This window comes from Pseudonaja textilis, chromosome 1 (genome assembly GCF_049901715.1).
Source record: "Pseudonaja textilis isolate UNSWEBS1 chromosome 1, rPseTex1.2, whole genome shotgun sequence".
In the NCBI taxonomy this organism is placed as follows: Eukaryota; Metazoa; Chordata; class Lepidosauria; order Squamata; family Elapidae; genus Pseudonaja; species Pseudonaja textilis.
Genome location: NC_141990.1, coordinates 218,808,489 through 218,828,769, shown reverse-complemented (window position 1 = coordinate 218,828,769; position 20,281 = coordinate 218,808,489). Strand labels below are relative to the sequence as shown.

Sequence of the window (20,281 nt, the reverse complement as noted above, 5' to 3'; positions counted from 1 at the left end):
GCTCTAGACATTGTAGCGCTCTGGGCAAAATCATTTTCTGGTACCCCCTATGATTACTCCATATTTAACCCTCAAGTGGGCATACTGATGTGCAGAGGGCAGTTGCCGCTTTTTGAGGTATAACTTTAATAAGCTGAGTCATGTGATTCATTCAGTTCCTTCGTATCAGATATTGGTCTTGGTTCAGCAATATTACCAACTTCTTTAATTAAAATAATCATTTCTTTTTTTGTGACTTGAACATCCAGTTAAAGGTACTGTTCACTGCCATGATTCAACCAACTTTATGGGTGTTTTTGAAAAGCATAAGAGTTATAAAGCAATAATGAAAGATTTATATTCCTATGAGCAACTTGGTGCCAAGCAATTAATGGCTTCTTGAGTTAAAACCAACAATTTAACTTGTACTCAGAAGCTATCAATAGAAGAGAATATTTGTAGTACAGGGTTGAACTGCGGGGTCGTTGATGCTGTCTGAGCTTAGCTGTTTTCTTGCAAACGTTTCATTGCCAAACTAAACAACACCATTAGTGTTAATAGGGAGTGGGATTTGTTCTCCTTTGATTTATTCACCTGGAAGCTAAATAGAAGCTCATGCTGGCCTGCAAAGGAATAGGATATATATGGTGACCTAGATACTATACTCACAGGTGCTTGAGTAGGATATAGGTCACTGTATTTTACACCAATTGAAGCTTCCAGGTAATCTTTAATGGCAATCTCATGTAGCATGTGTTGCAATAGTCCAATGAAGAGGGCAGATGCCTATTATATTGTAATCAGAGAAAAACATTCCTTGGAATTAAAGGTATCTTGTTTATTTTTTTCTCATCTTTATTATTTTTATAAATAAGTCAATGCAGAAAACTATCTAATGGTCCTCCCTCCATTTAGTTTCCTCACATTAACACTGTGCAATGAACTGGGCCCTGAATAACTTTCCTTTGTGTGTGCTTTATGTCATTCCTAAGTTTCCTAATCAAATCAACTAAATTTCTTTGCTCAAAAAGCCATTTAGAAAGTGTGCTTTGTTGTTTTATCTATTTAAACTTACCATTTCTGAATTAAAGCATTTGTTAATAGATTAAATGTAGATGTATGTGGTCAACTGCTATCTGCTTCCGAACTGGATTTCATGTAGGATTTGTAAGTAATTTAGAATAGGGTTGATTTTGTTCAAAATATATAATGTTACCCATTAAGCTGGGGGGTTTTTTGGACACATTAGAGACTTTTGTAGCAACTCACAAAAAGCCTTCAGTCTTGCAGTTCCTGGGATAATAAACTAGCTCAGGATTTGTGATATTAGTGTTTGGGACCCCTAACTTAACTCTTGCAAAAGTAAACCACATTGGCCAAAAGTATCAACTTCATGATCTCAACAGTGGATTGATTACCCAGCCAGGTTTGATTCTGTTTGGATGGTTTAGTCTTAGGGTCTTTTAATAGACTATAAATATGCCATTATATGAGATTTAAAACACTTTGCTTTAAGGACCCACAATTGCATTAAAAGTTGCGCTACAATAGGCAGAAAAGTAAACCCTGAGTAGTCCAGGTTAGGATTTGTTCAAACCTAGTAAAGGGCGACTGCATTTTACTTTTAAAAGTTAGGTCTGTATGTACATTAAAGTTCTAGGCAAGCCATATATGCCTTTTTCCACGCAGAGGGATGGAAGCAGTGAGCAAAATCTCTAGGTCCTCTTTAGCATCTTCCCAAGAAACTCCCAGCTGCAGTGTTAGAATTCGCATTATATATTATCCATGTTCATGAAACCAGATGCCACACCTGAAAGCAGGGACAGAACTACAGCTAGAGAGAAATGGATTTGGTAGAACTACAGCACCGACATGAGGCCGCTTGCAAAATTGTAGCCTGTTACTGCAACTCAGCATTGCCTTGCATTTTTTCATGTACAATTGATCATTATGAAAACGATACTACTCCGTAACTACCTTCAGTATGCACTACTTACAAAAAAAAATCAAATGTCAACACATTAAACACACAATCCTAATATAATCACAACATAGCACTGTTCATCATCGTAGCAATCATAGTAGACACTTCTGCCTAGTCCTGCCACAATCCCCAAATATATGCCTTAAAAGCATTTTTAGAGCACTATTTTTGAATTCCCAAATTAAAAGTGAGAGCACAATCTTTTTTATTGTTCCTGGTGGGAGGGCATACCACTGGTGGGGAGCTGCTGAAGAAAACACTTCCTTTACACTGTACCTCACAAGGGAGAGTGATTCGTAGCAAGCACCCTCCACAGGCATTTTTTGGCTGGGTAAATGGCTGGCTGGTATTGAGTGGGCTGAGCTCCTGGCCACAACCTCCACCTTTCATTCATGTATGTCAGGAGTGTCAAACTTGCAATGACAATTTTTTGTCACGTGATGTATCGCAACTTTACCCCCCCTTTGATAAACTGGGGGTGGGCATGGCCAGTCTGTGACGCATCCAGTCTGCAGGCCATGAGTTGACACCCTGATGTATGTAATCAGTGTTTGTTACGTAATATATCTAGGGGTTTTTTTATGTAGCAATAGCACTTATATATACTGCTTCATAGAGCTTTACAGCATTCTTGAAGCGGTTGAGTTTAGCATCAGCATATTTCCCCCAACAAACTGGGCCATCATTTTATTGACCTCATAAGAATAGAAGACTGAGTCTATTCCTAACATTTTTATAAATCTTTGTAAGACTAGCTAGCACATTGTCAACATGTATTTATTTTATTTATTGACATTTGTCAAACAAAAGTGAGAACAAGAATACGAGAATAAAAATACAACAGGGACAATAAGCACATTAGTGCACTTAACACTGTTACAGTGAACTTTGGAGCATTGATCATCAGAGATAAGTACACCTAGGTCCATAACAAAGTGAGGGTCATCTGCTAGATCAATGCCACCTAGGTTAAATGCCACCTAGATCAATGTCACCTTGACATGTTTGATTATGTTTACCAATATGTAAGACCGAGCATTTATTAATCAAAATTTAAAGTTGCCAAATAGATGACCAATTCAGACACATAGTCGAGATCACTTTGCAAAACAACAGAATTATCTGTAGAATTGAATAATTTTACATCATCGGCAAAAAGAACACAGTTGCTTTTAAGATGATCATCACATAAATCTTTGATATACAGCAAAAAATCCGTGGGACCTAAAACACTCTTGCAGACCACTGTTAACTGATGTAGGATTAGACAGCATGTCCCTATTTTGACTTTCTGCAGTGTATTAGACAGGAAAGCAGAAATCCATTTGTGCAAAGGTCCAGAAATGCCATAAGATTTTAATTTCAACAGCAGTTTATCATGTACTACTGTATCAAAAGCCTTACAAAAATCAATGTAAATTGCATCAACAGCTTTACCTTGATCAAGACATGTAGTCCAGATGCTTTTACAGTGCAAAAGTTGTAAATTACAGGACGAGTTTTTCCTAAAGCCAAACTGCTTGTTGGCTAACAAATTATTTGTCTGTAAGTGGTGAACAATGGATTGGTTTATAATTGATTCCAAAACTTTGCATGTAACACAACACAAAATTGGTCTATAATTTTCAACTGATCTAGAGCCATCCTTTAAAAAAAATGGTATAACTATAGCTGATGATCATAGATGACTCAGGCAACTAGTTTTAAACAATACTTCAAAACTTGTACACGAAGGTTCAGCTAGGATGGTAGCAAGGTTTTTCAGGAAAAAAGCACATAATCTACATAATCAAAAAAAAAATATTCCGGTCTTTTAAAAGTGAAGCTATTGTTAAAATGGCAACCCAAGGAAGTAATTAGCACTCATTCTCTTGCAGGCCAGGTAAATGTATTTCTTTTGGGGTGCGTGAACTGGATGATTTCAGGTAGCCTGTGGGTTGCTAATCCATGCTAGATCAACAGCTGTAGCTACTATACACAACTGCAGGCTTAAAAAGATATTTTGTTAACAGCATTTTCTCATTAAACATCAGAAATGATTAAGCCTTACATCCTGAAACTATCTACTATGGTGGAAACAAATGCCTTCTATCAGGAAGACTCATAGGTGCTTTTTCAAGAGGCAACTGGACTTTCTGGTTTTTCTTTGAAGACATTTCACTTCTCATCCAAGAAGCTTCTTCAGCTCTGAGCTTCTTGGAGAAGTGAAGTGACTTCAAAGAAAAAACAAAGTCCAGTTCTCTTGAAAAAGCACCTTTGGGACAACCATGACCTGGATGATTGAGAATCTCCATAGATTATCTAACACACTTATCAGTTTAGAAGTTGAGCAAAACTGGAATATGCCTTAATCTTAGAACTGAGCTGACTGTTATTTGAGGATCTTCAGTAGTCAGGGACTATTTGATACTTGTTTTAAGGTCAGATTTCTATAAGAAACCTTTGGGAAAGCATAATGAAACCTGTTTGAGGATTTCTTCCCAGCCCTTTGTACAAGCAGCAGCCACGGAAGGTTTTGCATTTTTTGTTTCTGATCTCCCTTCCTGTTATTGAATCATGTATATACAGTAACCTTCATTTAATATCTACTTGCTCAGTTTGAAGTTGCCACAGCCGTGAACAAGTAATTACTGGGTCCTCATGATTGCAGTTGTTACAGCATCCCATCACAATTTCAATTCAGGCAACTGTTATATCCCAGTCGCATCATCGCCTTTTGTAACCTTTACTGCCAGCTAGCAAGCAGGATCAATGGGGAAGTCAGCAGGCAGTTGGAAACATTGATTGTGCAACTATGGGATGCTGCAACTGCATGGGATTGACCTAATGGCAATTAGTAGTGCCAGAATTCCCAATGTAAGCCACTATAGCCCTGCAACATATGACTGTGTTGCTTAGTGTCACTGTTCACAGCCCTGATTATCACAAGTGAAAACTATCTGTAGTATATGCGTGCACCAGGAAAAGCACAAGATGTATATGGTGTACTTTAGGTTATGTAATCAGTAGAGAGAAACTTAAAAGCAGTGGATAGCATCCAAGCTAGTACTGATCTTTCTTACTATTTTTTTCTCTACATCCTCCTCCCTCCCACAAAACCAAACCCAGCCAATTTTCAATTTTTTTCATGCCCCCAGGCTTTCCCTGCTACATATTTCACTTAATGCTGCTCTTTTGATGATGGGCAAAGTTCTGAGCCATTTTATATAATTTCTTTCCAGCATTCCATTTACTTGGAAAAACAACTGCAGGCCAAATACAAATAGCACTTCTAGATTTTTGCTGAAAACTCAAAATCATCCTTTTGAAACAAGAGACTTCTTTACATACTACACTACCTGTATCCACTTTTCTCCCACTTTCCTCCTTTGTTCCTCAAAATAGCAACATTAAATGAGAAAATCTTTATTCATCTCTCTTCAAAAGCAAATAGTTAATAGGTACCTGTTTCCAAATATAAAGGACTGCAAATTAATGATCCTGAAAATTATAGTCCTTGATTTACAACCACAAGAGTCTAAAATTTGTTAAGTGAGACATTTGTTAAGGGAATTCTACCACCCATTCTACCACCTTTCTTGCCATAGTAGTTAAGGTGTAAAGTTAGTAACACGGTTAAGTGAATTTACTTTCCCCATTTATTTTTTCAGGTTGTAAAAGGACATCACATGACCCTGGGACAAGGCAACTGCCATAAATACAAGTCAGTTGCTAAGTGACTGAATTTTGATCACACGGCCATTGAGATGCTGCAATGGTCATAAATGTGAAAAACAGTCTTAAATCATATATGTGCCATTGTAACCTCGAATGGTCACTAAATGAAGTGTTGTAAGTCAAAAACTATCTGTATTCTGCAGGTATTTCCTCATTCTTTTTGAAAAATTACTTCTAAGGATTCACAGATTATAAATAAAACTGAAGGATCAGTATTAAACATTGATTTCAACATAATAGTTTAATTCAGCATGATGTGAGAGTCCTTAAAATTTTAATTCTGCATTTATATTACTACGACAACATTTATGTGCTGCCTTCCTATTTTTGTATAAATGGATCTGGAATGATGGGAAGGAACGTGTATACTCTAGGCTTGCAGAAAACCAGTACTGACACAACTGCATACAGATACATTTTCACAGCCATGTTTAATTGGGAGATAGTGAGGCATGAGATAAAAGATAGCATTCAAACAAGAACATATTTCTACTGGTCTTTTAACTCCTTCAGTCTTCTAATGGCAGATTTCACTGTCACTGCTGAAGTGGTGCTGGAAGAAACAAAAGTATTTTTATTAGAGCCAAGAATTTGGCCACAATTCAGAAATGTACCTACCATAGAATACTACTACTCATCCCAGAAAGGGGCAAGAGGACTAACCCAACAGTGCCCTTAATCAACTAAAAATAGAATAATTAAAAGTATATACTTCTACCATGGCCCCAAATACCCTCCATCACGTCATTTCAATCCCAATAACCAAAGAAAAATCTATCAATTGCATTTGAGTATTTCCCTCAGTTTATAACAGCATACCCCACCATAGATAACAATGGAACATTCACTCAAAACTTAAGTCTAAACATGTGCTGTTCTCTTACTTGTAGGTCCAAGCTCCACCAGCCACTGTTTTCATACATGAGCCACAATGCCAAATGCCCACTGCTTTCCTCTTCATTTTGGTCTGTAAGAAAAAAATATTTCCCCATTTGGGTAAGTATTCAAACTACATATTCAATTGTTCTAATGCACATTTCCTAACTGCACACATTTATGTTTTAATAAATTGAACCATGTGAACCAACTGGCAATACTTGCATACAGAAGCATGCGTCATATGCCATAGCACATCCCAGAGTGCAGCAAGTAAGTGATAGGAGTCACATAATGACTCCTACCGATGCCTTGGGAGCAAAGAAGTTACCAGGATTACTGCTCCTCTCTTTTAGCAACTATTTTTAAAGCTCTCTTGTAGAACTGCTCCAATAAGAAACACTACAATGCCTTGTTTTTTTATATAGTTCATATGGATCAGTTTTATTAACAAAGCAGAAAGGATTTTGCTAACTCCACTTTGAAGAACGTAAAATTTCCTCAAGCAGATAGCCAATGTAAAAATTCCAAGCACAATAAATGGTATGGCTAAGCAAGCTAGTTCCTACAATATTATGACAGCACCCTACTAAGTTTTAGAAGCATTCTGTACACTGAGCAGAAGACTGAAGGTAAAGACTGACGGTAAAGCATTTTTCCAGATTCTTCCTTTTCCATAGGAATTTTAGTTCTCAATTACCAAGACAAGTCTTAATAAACTGCAGTCCCAAGACATATGGGAGGAACCAATATGAAAGAATGATTTAGATTGAATGGATTAGGTCCAACTCAGACTTCTTTCTTGTAACTGAAATCCCTATATAAAACACAAACTATCCATACATTCTCAAGGTTTTACACAGAAATGGCCTTATTATTTCATTCTGGAGGATTCAGAACATCTTCAAACACCTCAGAGAACTAAAAACTACCCAAACTGTGGCACATTAGTGTAGGCATTTTTAAAAAATCAGTTCCTAAATATCATAAATTTATATCTAAAACAAGTCTCCCAGGAATAACTAATCTCTTTAAAAAGCTAAAAAGACATGGACACCCTCTAATTAAAAACAATATTTTCATACATTTGCTGCTATAGAGTCTTACCTTTCCACAGAAGGAGCATGTATACTTAGCGTGTTGGCTAATTTCAATTTTCTTCACCATCTTCCTGAGGGAAGCTCCATATCGGGTACCATATTTACCTACAATCCCAACCTTCTTAGTACGCTTGGCCTATTACAACAGAGCAACAAAAGTGTCACATTTTTCATTTCTATTACCATCATCTGTTCTCATCAAGGTAAGTACATAGAATGAAAGATGGTGTAAGTGTTATTGCAAGTATGGATTGTAGGAAAAGCCAAGGTCTTCACTTGATCATTAATTTCACAATATAACTGTGCATTTGCATGCCACATTGAATTACAAACTGTTTTTGTTTAATCTGTTCAAACCATAGCTTGTCCGCATGTAAATCTTTTACAAACCAACATTTTCAACTTAATCCACTTCAGAGTTGAGGGGGGGGGAAATGAGGCAAGAACTCAATGTGCAATTTGAAAGAAACAAACAATTACCAAGCTAAGCACATTTAAATATTGGGGGAAACATATCTGACCAGCCTAACTCGATATTTGCTTGCTTCCATCTCAGTAAGTTTAACATAATTTTCATTCAAATCAATATGAGATACTAATCACAGTACTTCACCCAAATAACCAAGAGGCACAGCTAACAGGATAACTTTTTGTTGATTTAAGATGACAAATGCATAATAGCAGTAACATAATTATATAATTTTATTGCATATTAACTATTACATAACAGAATATTCATACTTGCTGCCTCATTACCCAAAATGTACTAAATATTGTATGTCAGTTCAACTATTATCCCTAACTCCAGACCCCAATACAAATTGCTTCTGGATAGTGACTGATCTCTCAGTATTACAAATTAAGACTGGTAGAGGGCTCAGAGTATTTACAAACCTATTTCTTTCTCCCTATAGAAACCTTAAAAAAAAGATTTAAAACTTGATGGAAAATTTATGAGGAAAAAAAGGGGAAGAGCGAAGAAGGATATAACGAACAACAGAATGGCTGCTAAAGCACTTAATCTGTACTTGAAATTGGAAAGCTTCAGCCACAAATAATGAACGATTTTTTTTAAAAAAGTGTTAAGCGGCGGTAATGTCAATAGCAGCTACCTCCTGCAACAAGAGTGCTTTTGCACCAAAATCAACACTTACTTGCATGCGAAGGAAGAAATCAATTACCCCCAAATTAAGTGCTTTCCATTCAAGCGCCGTTTTGCAGAAAGGAGAGAGGAGCAAAGGCGAAAGTTTGATGTTTTAGCGTCTACAGTCCCGCCTGATTCACATACTCAACGCGATTCTCACCGAAGCCGACTCTACCCGGCAGTTTCTGACGAGTCGGCCCCAGGATCATCCCCAAATATTCCTCCAGTATCCCCCGATATCGTTTCCCCATGTATTTCATCCCACATATTCTCAGACGCCGGCCCCGCAAACGCGAGGAACAGGAAAGATGGCAGCGGATGAAAACGAACATAAATACAAAGTGCAATTCCACTCACCATCTTGCTCCTCCAAGGGGCCGCAGAGAGAAAGGAGGAAATGCCTTCTGCGCCTGCGCATTGGCCGAGCCGACACCGGAAGGAAAAGCGCACACACACGTGAACAACGATAGAGTCTGGCTTTTCCTTTGCGGTCCGTTTGATGTTTGGTGGAACTACTTTGGTAGACCGCCTTTTTTTCTTCTTTGATACTTGCAAAAATTAGCCTCCCGTGTTTTCGGTTTTTTTTTTCCACCCCGCAATGCCCTCTTCATGCAAGTGTAATAAAAAGTATTGTTGAAATGCGATTTTTTTTTGTTTTGAAAAAACACGATAGAACACACCGTATTTATTTATAAACAATACTTTTAGTATAGAAAAATGGCTAGGATTGTGCTTATCTTTGTGGACGCCGATACATTTTTCAGAGCCCTGTTTCTTAAACGTTTTGCTTTCTCACTTTTAAAAATTGTAGAGGGCCCCCCAAAGAGCTTTGGCATATACACACACACTGCTCAAAAAAATAAAGGGAACACTTAAACAACACAATGTAACTCCAAGTCAATCACACTTCTGTGAAATCAAACTGTCCACTTAGGTAGCAACACTGATTGACAATCAATTTCACATGCCGCTGTGCAAATGGAATAGACAACTGGTGGAAAGCAAAGGCAGTTAGAAAGACATCCCCAATAAAGGAGTGGTTCTGCAGGTGGTGACCACAGACCACTTCTCCGTTCCTATGCTTTCTGGCTGATGGTTTGGTCACTTTTGAATGCTGGCGGTGCTTTCACTCTAGTGGTAGCATGAGACGAGTCAACAACCCACACAAGTGGCTCAGGTAGTGCAGCTCATCCAGGATGGTATGTCAATTCGAGCTGTGGCAAGGAGGTTTGCTGTGTCTGTAAGTGTAGTGTCCAGAGCATGGAGGCGCTACCAGGAGACAGGCCAGTACATCAGGAGATGTGGAGGAGGCCGTAGGAGGACAACAACCCAGCATCAGAACTGCTACCTCCGCCTTTGTGCAAGGAGGGACAGGAGGAGCACTGCCAGAACCCTGCAAAATGACCTCCAGAGGGCTACAAATGTGCATGTGGCTGCTCAGTCAGAAACAGACTCCATGAGGGTGGTATGAAGGCCTGACGTCCACAGGTGGGGGTTGTGCTTACAGCCCAACACCATGCAGGACGGTTGGCATTTGCCAGAGAACACTAAGATTGGCAAATTTGCCACTGGTGCCCTGTGCTCTTCACAGATGAAAGCAGGTTCACACTGAGCACATGTAACAGACGTGACAGGGTCTGGAGATGCTGTGGAGAACGTTCTGCTGCCTACAACATCCTCCAGCATGACTAGTTTGGCAGTGGATCAGTAATGGTGTCGGGTGGCATTTCTTTATGGGACCGCACAGCCCTCCATATGCTCCCCAGAGGTAGCCTGACCACCATTAGGTACCGAGATGAGATCCTCAGACCCCTTGTGAGACCATATGCTGGTGCGGTTGGCCCAGGGTTCCTCCTAATGCAAGACAATGCTAGACCTCATGTGGCTGGAGTGTCAGCAGTTCTGCAAGACAAAGGCATTGATGCTATGGACTGGCCCACCCGTTCCCCAGACCTGAATCCAATTGAGCACCTCTGGAACATCATGTCTCGCTCCATCCACCAAAGCCACGTTGCACCACAGACTGTCCAGGAGTTGGGAAATGCTTTAGTCCAGGTGTGGGAGGATATCACTCAGGAGTCTATCCGCCACCTCATCAGGAGCATGCCCAGGCATTTTAGGGAGGTCATACAGGCACGTGGAGGCCACACACACTACTGAGCCTCATTTTGACTTGCTTGAAGGACATTACATCAAAGTTGGATCAGCCTGTAGTGTTATTTTCCACTTTAATTTTGAGTGTAAGTCCAAATCCAGACCTCCATGGGTTGCTAAATTTGATTTTCATTGATAACTTTTGTGTGATTTTGTTGTCAGCACATTCAACTATGTAATGAATAACATATTTAATAAGAATATTTCATTCATTCAGATCTAGGATGTCTTATTTTTGTGTTCCCTTTATTTTTTTGAGCAGTGTATTTTATCATGTAAAAATAACAAGCCCATAGATGTCTATAGAGATTCTCAGTCATCCACCCAGTTCATAAAAGAGAAAGTATTATTTCAATGGTGGTACAGCTCAGAATGATTTAAGCCTGTCACTCACAAGCCGAAGCCAAGATGAAGGCAACATCACAAGAGTCACAGCAATTGACTGTGCCAGTAATATTTTATTTTATGCCAAGTTTGTCTGGTTGGGCAAGCGGTCACGTATCTAATTGAAACTATTATAAGATAATAGCAGAGGCGGTCTTGGACTACCAGAATGGGAGCTTTATTACCAGGCAGCGGTGTTGAATTGGATTAAGGATTGGGTTAAATTAAAAGACAAGAGAATCATAACATTAGAAGGACATGACCTCCTGATAGGTTGGCATGCATTTTTGTGGGAAAACAAAAGTAATGTACATACCTATTTCAATCACCACCGAATAAAAGATTCATTGATTACACTGGAAAAATATCAAAGGCAAACACTATATGGAAATCCCATGATGGCTGTCAACCATGGAAGCCATAATCCATCTAAATAGATTAGACCTACGGAAAATGGTAAGCTATGAAGAATTATTAGATAGTCAAGGAAAATTAAAACCAAACCAAGAACTGAAGGAAAATGGAATCATAATCGATTGGTGGTCATATTTGCAAATTCAAAATAAATATAAAAAAGACTTAAAAGATTTTGGATTTGACAAAGGGCAGAACCAATTAGATAAAATATTAATGGGACTGGAACAAAAACTTATAACTAAAATATACAAATATTTATTAGATTTTAAAATGGAAAAGGAAATAGTCAAAAGCACAATGATTGCATGGGCACAGAATTTTGGATACGCTATAGAATTAGAGGAATGGAAGAAAATATGGAACATAAATTATAAGTTAATGGTATCTGCAACATACAAAGAAAATACGTACAAAATGTTTTATAGATGGTATTTAGCTCCAACGAGATTGGCAAAAATCTACCCCAACGTGAGTCCCAAATGTTGGAAATGTAAAAAAGTTGATGGTGCATATTATCATATGTGGTGGTTGTGCCCCAAGGCCAGGACATAATGGATTCAAATAAAAAATTGGTTACAAGAGATCACTGGTTATCAGATTGAGCTCAGACCGGAAACCTTCCCCTTAGGAATCATCAAAGAAAGATTACCGAAAGAAGTAAAATACTTATTGTTACATATTACAACAGCCACCAGAATAGCCTTTGCGCAGGTATGGAAAACACCAAATACCCCTAATGAAGAACTAATAATACACAAAGTAACAGAAAGTGCTGAGATGAATATGTTAACAATGAAGTTGAAAGAAAAAGATGACTCTGAATTCTTTTCAATTTGGAACAATTGGTATAAATGGATAACAAACAGAACTAAGAAGTGAGACAAAAATGTTAATTGAAACAATCCTTAAGAAAGTAAAATAAAATTTTGTAAATTGTATAAAGATATAAGAATAGTAATCATAGTTAAAGCTATTATTTAATAGTAGACAAATGTAATATAATGTATTATGATATTTAAACCCAAAACCTGTATAGATGCCAAGAATGTTGTTGATTCCATGATGATTTACGATGTAACAAAAGAAAATTAATAAAAATATTTTTTAAAAAAATATTTCATTGTATGTAGGGAAAGGATCTAAACTATCAGCTATATATCGGTTTTGGCTAATTGTTCAGTTAAACTCGAGATTTATACCTTTTAAATGAAGTTTTAATTAAGGGCTTAACTGCAAACTTGTGCTCAATTTTCAAAGAAGCCCATTAAAATATGTTTCCCCTTCCGTTCACTCCTGATTCTTCTTGGACTTCGCTTGCACAAGTCCCTACAGTTTTCTTGGCAAGGTTTTTCAGAAGTGATTTGCCATTGCTCCCTTTCTAGGGGTGAGAAAGAGTGAATGGCCCAAGCCATAGAGCTATATTTGAGCCCAAGTCAGGACTAGAATTCACAGCCTTCTGATTTCTAGCCTTAACTATGACTACGAACTGGCTCTTCTATTCAATTTAATATGAATTAATAATAGGAATACTCTTTTTTTCTTGGATGTTTATTAAGAATAATTATTTATTTTTAATTGTATATTTATTTGCTTGATATTTATAATTCTTAATATTAACTTTTTCTCCCATCATATATTCCTTCAAAAAAATTTACGGATCCACTAATTGTTCTGAAAACACCTAAAAAAAATTCACATATTGCTTACTTTACTGAACACCCAATATTTAAAATTTGAACAAAAATCAATCAGTGAAATTATCTGACAAATTGTAGTGTTCAAATTTTGGCCAAATTCCGGTTTGCACTGGCAAAAGATTTTATTTATGTTGATCCTCTGGGGTATCCTGAGGAAAAAAATATTGCTTTAAAGTAAATATTTGGATAGACGATCCAGGAACTTTTGGAACTCTTATGATTAAAGTTTGTTTTTCAATAGTTGATAGGATTAGAATTTCAATCTGAAAATACAGTTACCTGAGATTCAAATTCCATTATGTTACAGCATGCAGAGCTTTGAACTACAAATGACTGAGTAAAATAGAGATTTGTTTTATTATATAAATATGTATATATTCTACATTTAAACATAGTTTATTTGAGAAACCAAATAATTCCCTGATGGCACTGATTTTTTTTCTCTTTAAATAACAATTTAACTAATAAAAATAAGCATAATTATATAATGTTCTATAATACACTTGTATCAATGGAGATTATTGAGTACGCTTTTTTTTGCATGGACTTGCTGAGAAAAAATATCCTGCTCTATTGTTCAATGAGTTTTCCTGCCCAGAATCTTCACATGTCTCCACTGCCTCCCCAAAGAAGGCTTCGTCCATTTCCTCTATATCCTCTGAGAAAATCTTCTGGAAAAGGTCCAACATGGTCTGCTGCTTGGTGTCCTCCTATGGAATTAAAGATAAAGCCTTTGTCAAACTCCTGTTGACTTGTTTCTTTATAACAAAACAGCTCCAATCATCAGTAAAACATAAATTCAGAAAAGTAACACGGAAATGCATAGAGATACCAAAAAACCTCCAGATATTAGAAAGAGAACTGAACCATATATTTATTTCTCCCTGCCATCTGAAAAAAAATAAGAGAGGCACAAGAAACTGGTGGTCATATTCTCAGTAACAAAGGAACACATTTGTCAAAAAGCAATGCAGCCAGTGGGTGCCTTCCTTTGATCCAAACATGGGCCCTAACTTCCCCCAAATAATCCTAATGGTACAGATCATCCTCAACTTAAGACTGGTCGCTTGATGACTCATTTAAAGTTATGACTGACCCAAATTGAGGACTTATGTCACGGATTCAAAGTTCCAATGGGGAGGCTCCCTCTGCAGTCATGCGACCAAACTTAGGCACTGGACATCACGGCCACATTTATGACAGTTTGCAGCAATTCGTGGTCATGTGAACCCCATTTTATGATGGTTTTGCAAAAAATTGGCACTTAATTCCAGTTTTCAGCAAAACTGTGCCGACAGCAAACCACTGCTTTTAATGATTACAGATTTAATTACCACAGCTTTCACTTTATGATTGCTGCAGCTGCTTAACATATGCCACAAAAAAGTTGTAAAATCTTTGCCCTTATGACCTGTGAACATAATGGGCATGCTCCATTACTTCATATGTCAAGGACTACCTGTAACTACCTTTCTAACTAGGATGTATTCTGAGGAAAAGATCAACTCACTGGCATTATACATACAAACTGAGAAGTTTTATTTGAGTAAACTTTACATAGTCCTAGATAGGAGATTAGCTGCTGGAAGTCAAATGAGTGGGTATGGCTAAAGAAAGAACTGAATAGTTCTATTTATAAACATGGATGAGTGTGTTCCTTCTTTCTCTGGAGTACACTTTCTTTCCTGGCCTCTCTCTTCTCTCCTCCTCAAGCATTAGCATGAGCCATGGTGGTGCAATGGTTAGAATGCAGTACTGCAGGCTACTTCTGCTGGCTGCTGACTGCCTGCAATTTGGCAGTTCAAATCTCATCAGGCTCACAGTTGACTCAGCCTTCCATCCTTCTGAGGTGGGTAAAATGAGGAGCCAGATTGTTGGGGGCAATATGCTGACTCTGTAAACTGTTTACAGAGGGCTGTAAAGCACCGTGAAGTGGTATATAAATCTAAGTGCTATATTGCTATTAGGCTGTGGGAAAGAGAGAGAATTCTTAATAGAGGTTTGAATTTATTGCCTGGACAAGTCTTCTGAAATTAGACTGAAGTGCACTTGTGCCCACAGATCTGCAAACCGCTCAGTAAATGGTTAGTGTCTGTAAGCAGACTTTACTTCAAAATTGTCCCGCATCATTTTGGTCACATCAGAAATTTTTACTGTTGTTATTTTAATTACAGCCCTCACATCTCTGTTCTTTCTCCCATAATTAATTTTGCTTCTCTAAAGCTAGATTAGGGAACCAGTGGCCTTCTGGATTTATCCATCAATCATAGCCAGCTCAGGCAAGGATGAAGGATTCTGGGAGAGCCTCGGGTTCCCCAATCCTGCTCTAAAGGGCTGTCATTAATGTCTAAATGTCATACTTATATCTAAATGTCTTAAATACATTTGTATGTATTATAATCCCCATTTGCTTCCTTCTTTTGCTGCTCAAAGTATTACATGTTTTAAGAACTATCATGCATTAAATTGTGAAACATTGTTTGCAATACAGTAGTTTACCTTGCAGGTATAGTAATTTGTAGTTTCCGCTGTCTCAGAGAACTTGACTTCTGATAAACCAGCTTCACCTAACACCCTGATCTTCTTTTCAATCAGTGGCCTATGAAAAATACAGTTGTCAGGATTCTGGCAGTTACCCTAATTATATCATGAGTCTCAAGCCAAACTTCTAAAATTTCAAAAGGATTTATTGGGAGTTAACATGTCTGGCACTGCCTGGGTGTAGCCAACTCTGAGACATATAATTCATTGTCACCCTTGACGCTGGTTTTCCCCTACCCCTGGGTGTATAATAATTCATATTCTCCAATGAGACATATCCATAGCCAAGAGTCATCAATCATGTTCTCCAATTAGAATTTTGTGCACAGAAACTTCAGTCATCTAGCTACTATTTTTGAAAAACTATTTATGGAGTGCACTTTCGCTTTCCAAGCTGCCGCACTGCCCTTTCCCCCTCCCTTGGCAACTCTAAAAAGACCATAGAAATATTTTATGAGTTGACAACAGTAACTTCAATTATCAAAACATACTAAGGGACAGTCCTTCAGTACTTTTTGCATACTGAAAATGGCTATTATAATGAAGCTAATACATCTAGTTACTATTATAATCATGCAGGTCATGAAAACTATTAAAAATTATTTGTTTGTAATAAAACAATAGATGGCATGCATTAGATGTGTTCAATTTTTCTTATGTAATACAATCATTAATACTGGATTGGGACCAGGAGTATTCTAATATCCTCACTCAGCCATAAAACCTGTTGATCGATTTGAGGCAATCTCTAAACTTCAACCTATACTGTCTCACACAGTTGCTTTGAAGATAATATTGGATGGTGGTTCCATCTACATGCCTTAAGTTCCTGAAGCAAAAGTAGCACATAAATGCAGTGCACAACTCTGAAATTTACAGCATATGAATTGCTGAAGAGTGTAAGGTAATTGTTGAGAATTGTCCAGAGTTGCTTATGATGGACAGCCATATAAATCTTGTACATAAATAAATAAAAGTCACAAAACATTTTTGGCAAGAATAGGTCCATCCCTTCTCAACACTCAGGTTTTAAATTCTCTATTCGATGTGTTACAGAGTTAGAATACAGCAGTAGTTTGTATTTATTATCTATCAATAACTCATGGTGGTGAACATACCTAATACTCTTTCCTCTTATTTTGCCTACCACAAACCTGTGCGGTGGACTGAGCTGATAAACAGTGACTGGTCCAAAGTCACCCAGCTGGCTTTCATGCCTAAGGTGGGACTAGAACTCATGATTTCCCAGTTTCTAGCCTGATTCCTTAACAACTAGATCACCTGGCTCTTAGTAACCACATTAAAGCTATTTCAATTTCTGCAATAAAATTCTGCAATTGCATGTTTCTAGAATCCAAGTACTTTATCATTATTTGTCATACTGATAGAGACAGCAAGAGGAAGATCAGGAAACAGCGCTGATGTGCCATTTTATCACAATAGAAGTACTATTGAACTCAAGATTCCTATTGAAGTATTATTTATTTTCTCAGGATCATAAGTCGTAATCTATAGAGGTATAAAAACATTTTATTCTCCCTACCATAAGTAATCATCTGCTGTGCCCTTTGCTACCAAATAATGGATATCCACAGAACTCGTCTGTCCAATTCGGTGTGCCCGATCTTCCGCTTGCATCAAAACCTATATTTAAAAGTAGAATATATAAATTAGAAAAAAACAAAGAAAACTGCTGTGATCAATGAACCAATAAACAATACTACAATACATAATAAACTAGTGATATAATGTATTTGGAATAATGTGATGGTAGTTCCGTTTCAAGTGGGTGACAAAAATATATTTAAAAATAAGAGAACTGGTGGATGGGATTCCTAATGTACCCGTTTTAGAGACAAGATTCAGAGAGTATGTAGCTGTTCTTATAATAATGTTTAAGTGGATTAGTTGATTATTTGGTGTATTCCCATTTATATTAGAAAAATGATTCATTAACCTTCTTCAGACATTGCAAAAATAGATGTTTTACATGCAAGAAAGAGAAGCAGAAACAGATCTTTTCCTCTTTATCTTGTCCTTCTTCCTCTTTCTTCCATATTCAAAGAATCTCTATCAGTGAAGACTAACATGATAATTTCCAGCATATTTTCCATCCTTTAAGTCACATGGGGAGACTCTTAAATTTTTGCTCTTCTCTATGCTAAGGGAAGCAGACTTGGCATGCTTACCACTATTTCCAATGGCCTTTTTTTAATAATAGGAAAGCTTATAAAGGTTCTAACTCTTTTTGACAAGAGACTAACATAAAATAAATCGAAGAGTGTGAGACAAAATAATCCTATACACAATACTTGCCTCCAGGCAATACTTTTCCCTTATGTTTCACCAATGACCATAGCTATGAAGCAATCCTGTTAGAAGGCTAAGATCGGCATAAAAGAATTGGAGTTACTAGTTTATGTAGAAAATTATGTGAAGCAAAATTACTTCTTCTTTGCCAAATTCTTCCTTCTCTATGTGAAATTCAATTCCCTCTAAATTTTCTACTTTAAACAGAATGATGATATTGTTTTAATTTTGAGCTGTTTTATCTTATGTTTTTTTTTTTAAAGTGATAGCTGTACACAGTCATGTATATAAGTTGAGTGGCAATGTAAATTTATTGGATGGATGGATGAATGGAAAACGTATTTTAGCAGGAGCAATATTGGACAAAGTCTTCTTACCCCGGGGTTCCAGAACAATTCAGTAAATACAACCAAGTCGGCAGAAGAGAGGGTAAGGCCCATATTAGCAGCGGTCAAGGAGAGGATGGCCACTGACAGCTTATCAGAGAACTGGAATTCTTGACTGAGAGACTGACGCTCAGCTGAGGGGGTGGAACCATCAATACGAATGAAGCCAATGTTCTGAAAGAGAAGGAGAAGAAACAAAGAGTAACATCACCAAAGTTTGCTTTTTTCTTAGCTCCTGTCCAAAAATGTAAAGATTTGCTCTCACTATGCCAAGCTGAGCTTTTCAGAACCGAGACATTACAAGTTACATTCCTATTCTTATATCTAAGTAAGTTCCATTCGTGTCTCAAGATGTATAAACTCAAGGAAAGAAAGTTTCTGGATGTCCCCACAATTAAATATTAGGCAAAATCTATATATGCTCATTTTCAGTTATTACATCACCTAGTAACCAAAATAATTATAAGCTATTGGACTCAGTTTCATAAATAGAATTAAAACGTGAAGAATTCATGTGTAAAGTAGATTATTTAGACTAGTGATTCCAACCTCCTAACCCTAACCTTGACCTCACTATGGAGTTATGCAGCAGCAATTGTACCTTTTTCTCCAATTCTTCACAGATTGCATCCAAAATTAGCTTGTGATGAGCAAATACCAGAAATTTCTGTCTTCCACTTTCCAATAAATCTAGGATATATTCTCTGCAATTAGGGAGAATAAACATAAATAGTATTGTTTTTGCATACACTTGAGATTTGTGAAATCAAGATAATTTAGACTAGAGCTTTTGGCACCACGAGGCAAAAAAATGGGTCAAAAGCACTAGCTAAAAAACTATTATTTGCCTTCAATCTACACTAAGGTAGTGTTGAACAAAGTCAAACTGAGAGTATGGTCAGGTACCCTATCCTTAAAGCAAAATTTTGTCTCCAAAGCCTTGATCAACAGCTAACTCTGGCCAATTGCTATCGATCTTCCAAAAATTGAAGCAACTACAATACTATGGATACCATCTTTTAAACTCATGAGCAGGCCATGGCAAAATTTAAACAAAGCTTTTATATATAGAATTCACATGGAACTTAGTTACATTTCTATAAAGAATGCACAGAAAATCAGATTTTTAAGATGCCTTGAGGAATTCACCCTTCACAAATACCATATTTATGCCAACAGAGTTTGACATCTTACTATTAGCAGTTCTTGAGGGTACATATAGAAACATTCCTTCACAAAGAGAAGTCTGGGTGCTGCTGGGTCCTGGGCTCACATCTTACTCTATTATGATCTCTACAAAGTTCCCTGTAATAGCTAGCATCTCTTCTTATGCCACTTCCCAAATTCACAACTTGGAAGATTCAAAGCCTATTAGCCATAACTTAGCAAAGCAAAGAAAGACTGAGTACCTTTTGCTCTAAGATAAGGAAACAGTTACTTCAGTTGATTGGTAGTTTATCTTACTGTTGGCAATCTCTACCTAAAAATTTGCCTGATCAAAATGATTAATATTAAGTAAAAATAATGGGAACAATTGGTGTTTGTATCACTGAACACAATTCTAATAAAATTCATCAGACTGTCTCACTACA

The 20,281-nt window shown here is 37.2% G+C and overlaps 2 protein-coding genes across 4 annotated transcripts in view; both read right to left on the bottom strand.

Annotated features, from left to right (window-relative positions):
* Positions 1–6,092: 6,092 nt before the first annotated feature.
* Positions 6,093–9,230, bottom strand: RPL37A (ribosomal protein L37a). The gene is made up of 4 exons (XM_026707878.2): positions 9,158–9,230; positions 7,664–7,792; positions 6,565–6,647; positions 6,093–6,233 (listed from the first exon to the last, which is right to left on the bottom strand). The coding sequence occupies exons 1-4, from the start codon at positions 9,158–9,160 to the stop codon at positions 6,170–6,172; spliced, it is 279 nt and encodes a 92-aa protein (XP_026563663.1). The 5' UTR covers positions 9,161–9,230; the 3' UTR covers positions 6,093–6,169.
* A 4,560-nt stretch (positions 9,231–13,790) lies between these two features.
* Positions 13,791–20,281, bottom strand: part of SMARCAL1 (SNF2 related chromatin remodeling annealing helicase 1) — a 40,752-nt gene continuing 34,261 nt past the window's right edge. For all 3 annotated transcript variants that reach the window (XM_087920514.1, XM_026708032.2, XM_026708033.2), the window contains 5 exons: positions 19,291–19,393; positions 18,681–18,863; positions 17,537–17,637; positions 15,952–16,051; positions 13,791–14,162 (listed from right to left, as the gene is read on the bottom strand). In XM_087920514.1, coding sequence (XP_087776640.1) covers positions 13,971–14,162; positions 15,952–16,051; positions 17,537–17,637; positions 18,681–18,863; positions 19,291–19,393 — 679 coding nt within the window. In that variant the 3' untranslated portion in view covers positions 13,791–13,970. The remainder of the gene's footprint in view (positions 14,163–15,951; positions 16,052–17,536; positions 17,638–18,680; positions 18,864–19,290; positions 19,394–20,281) is intronic.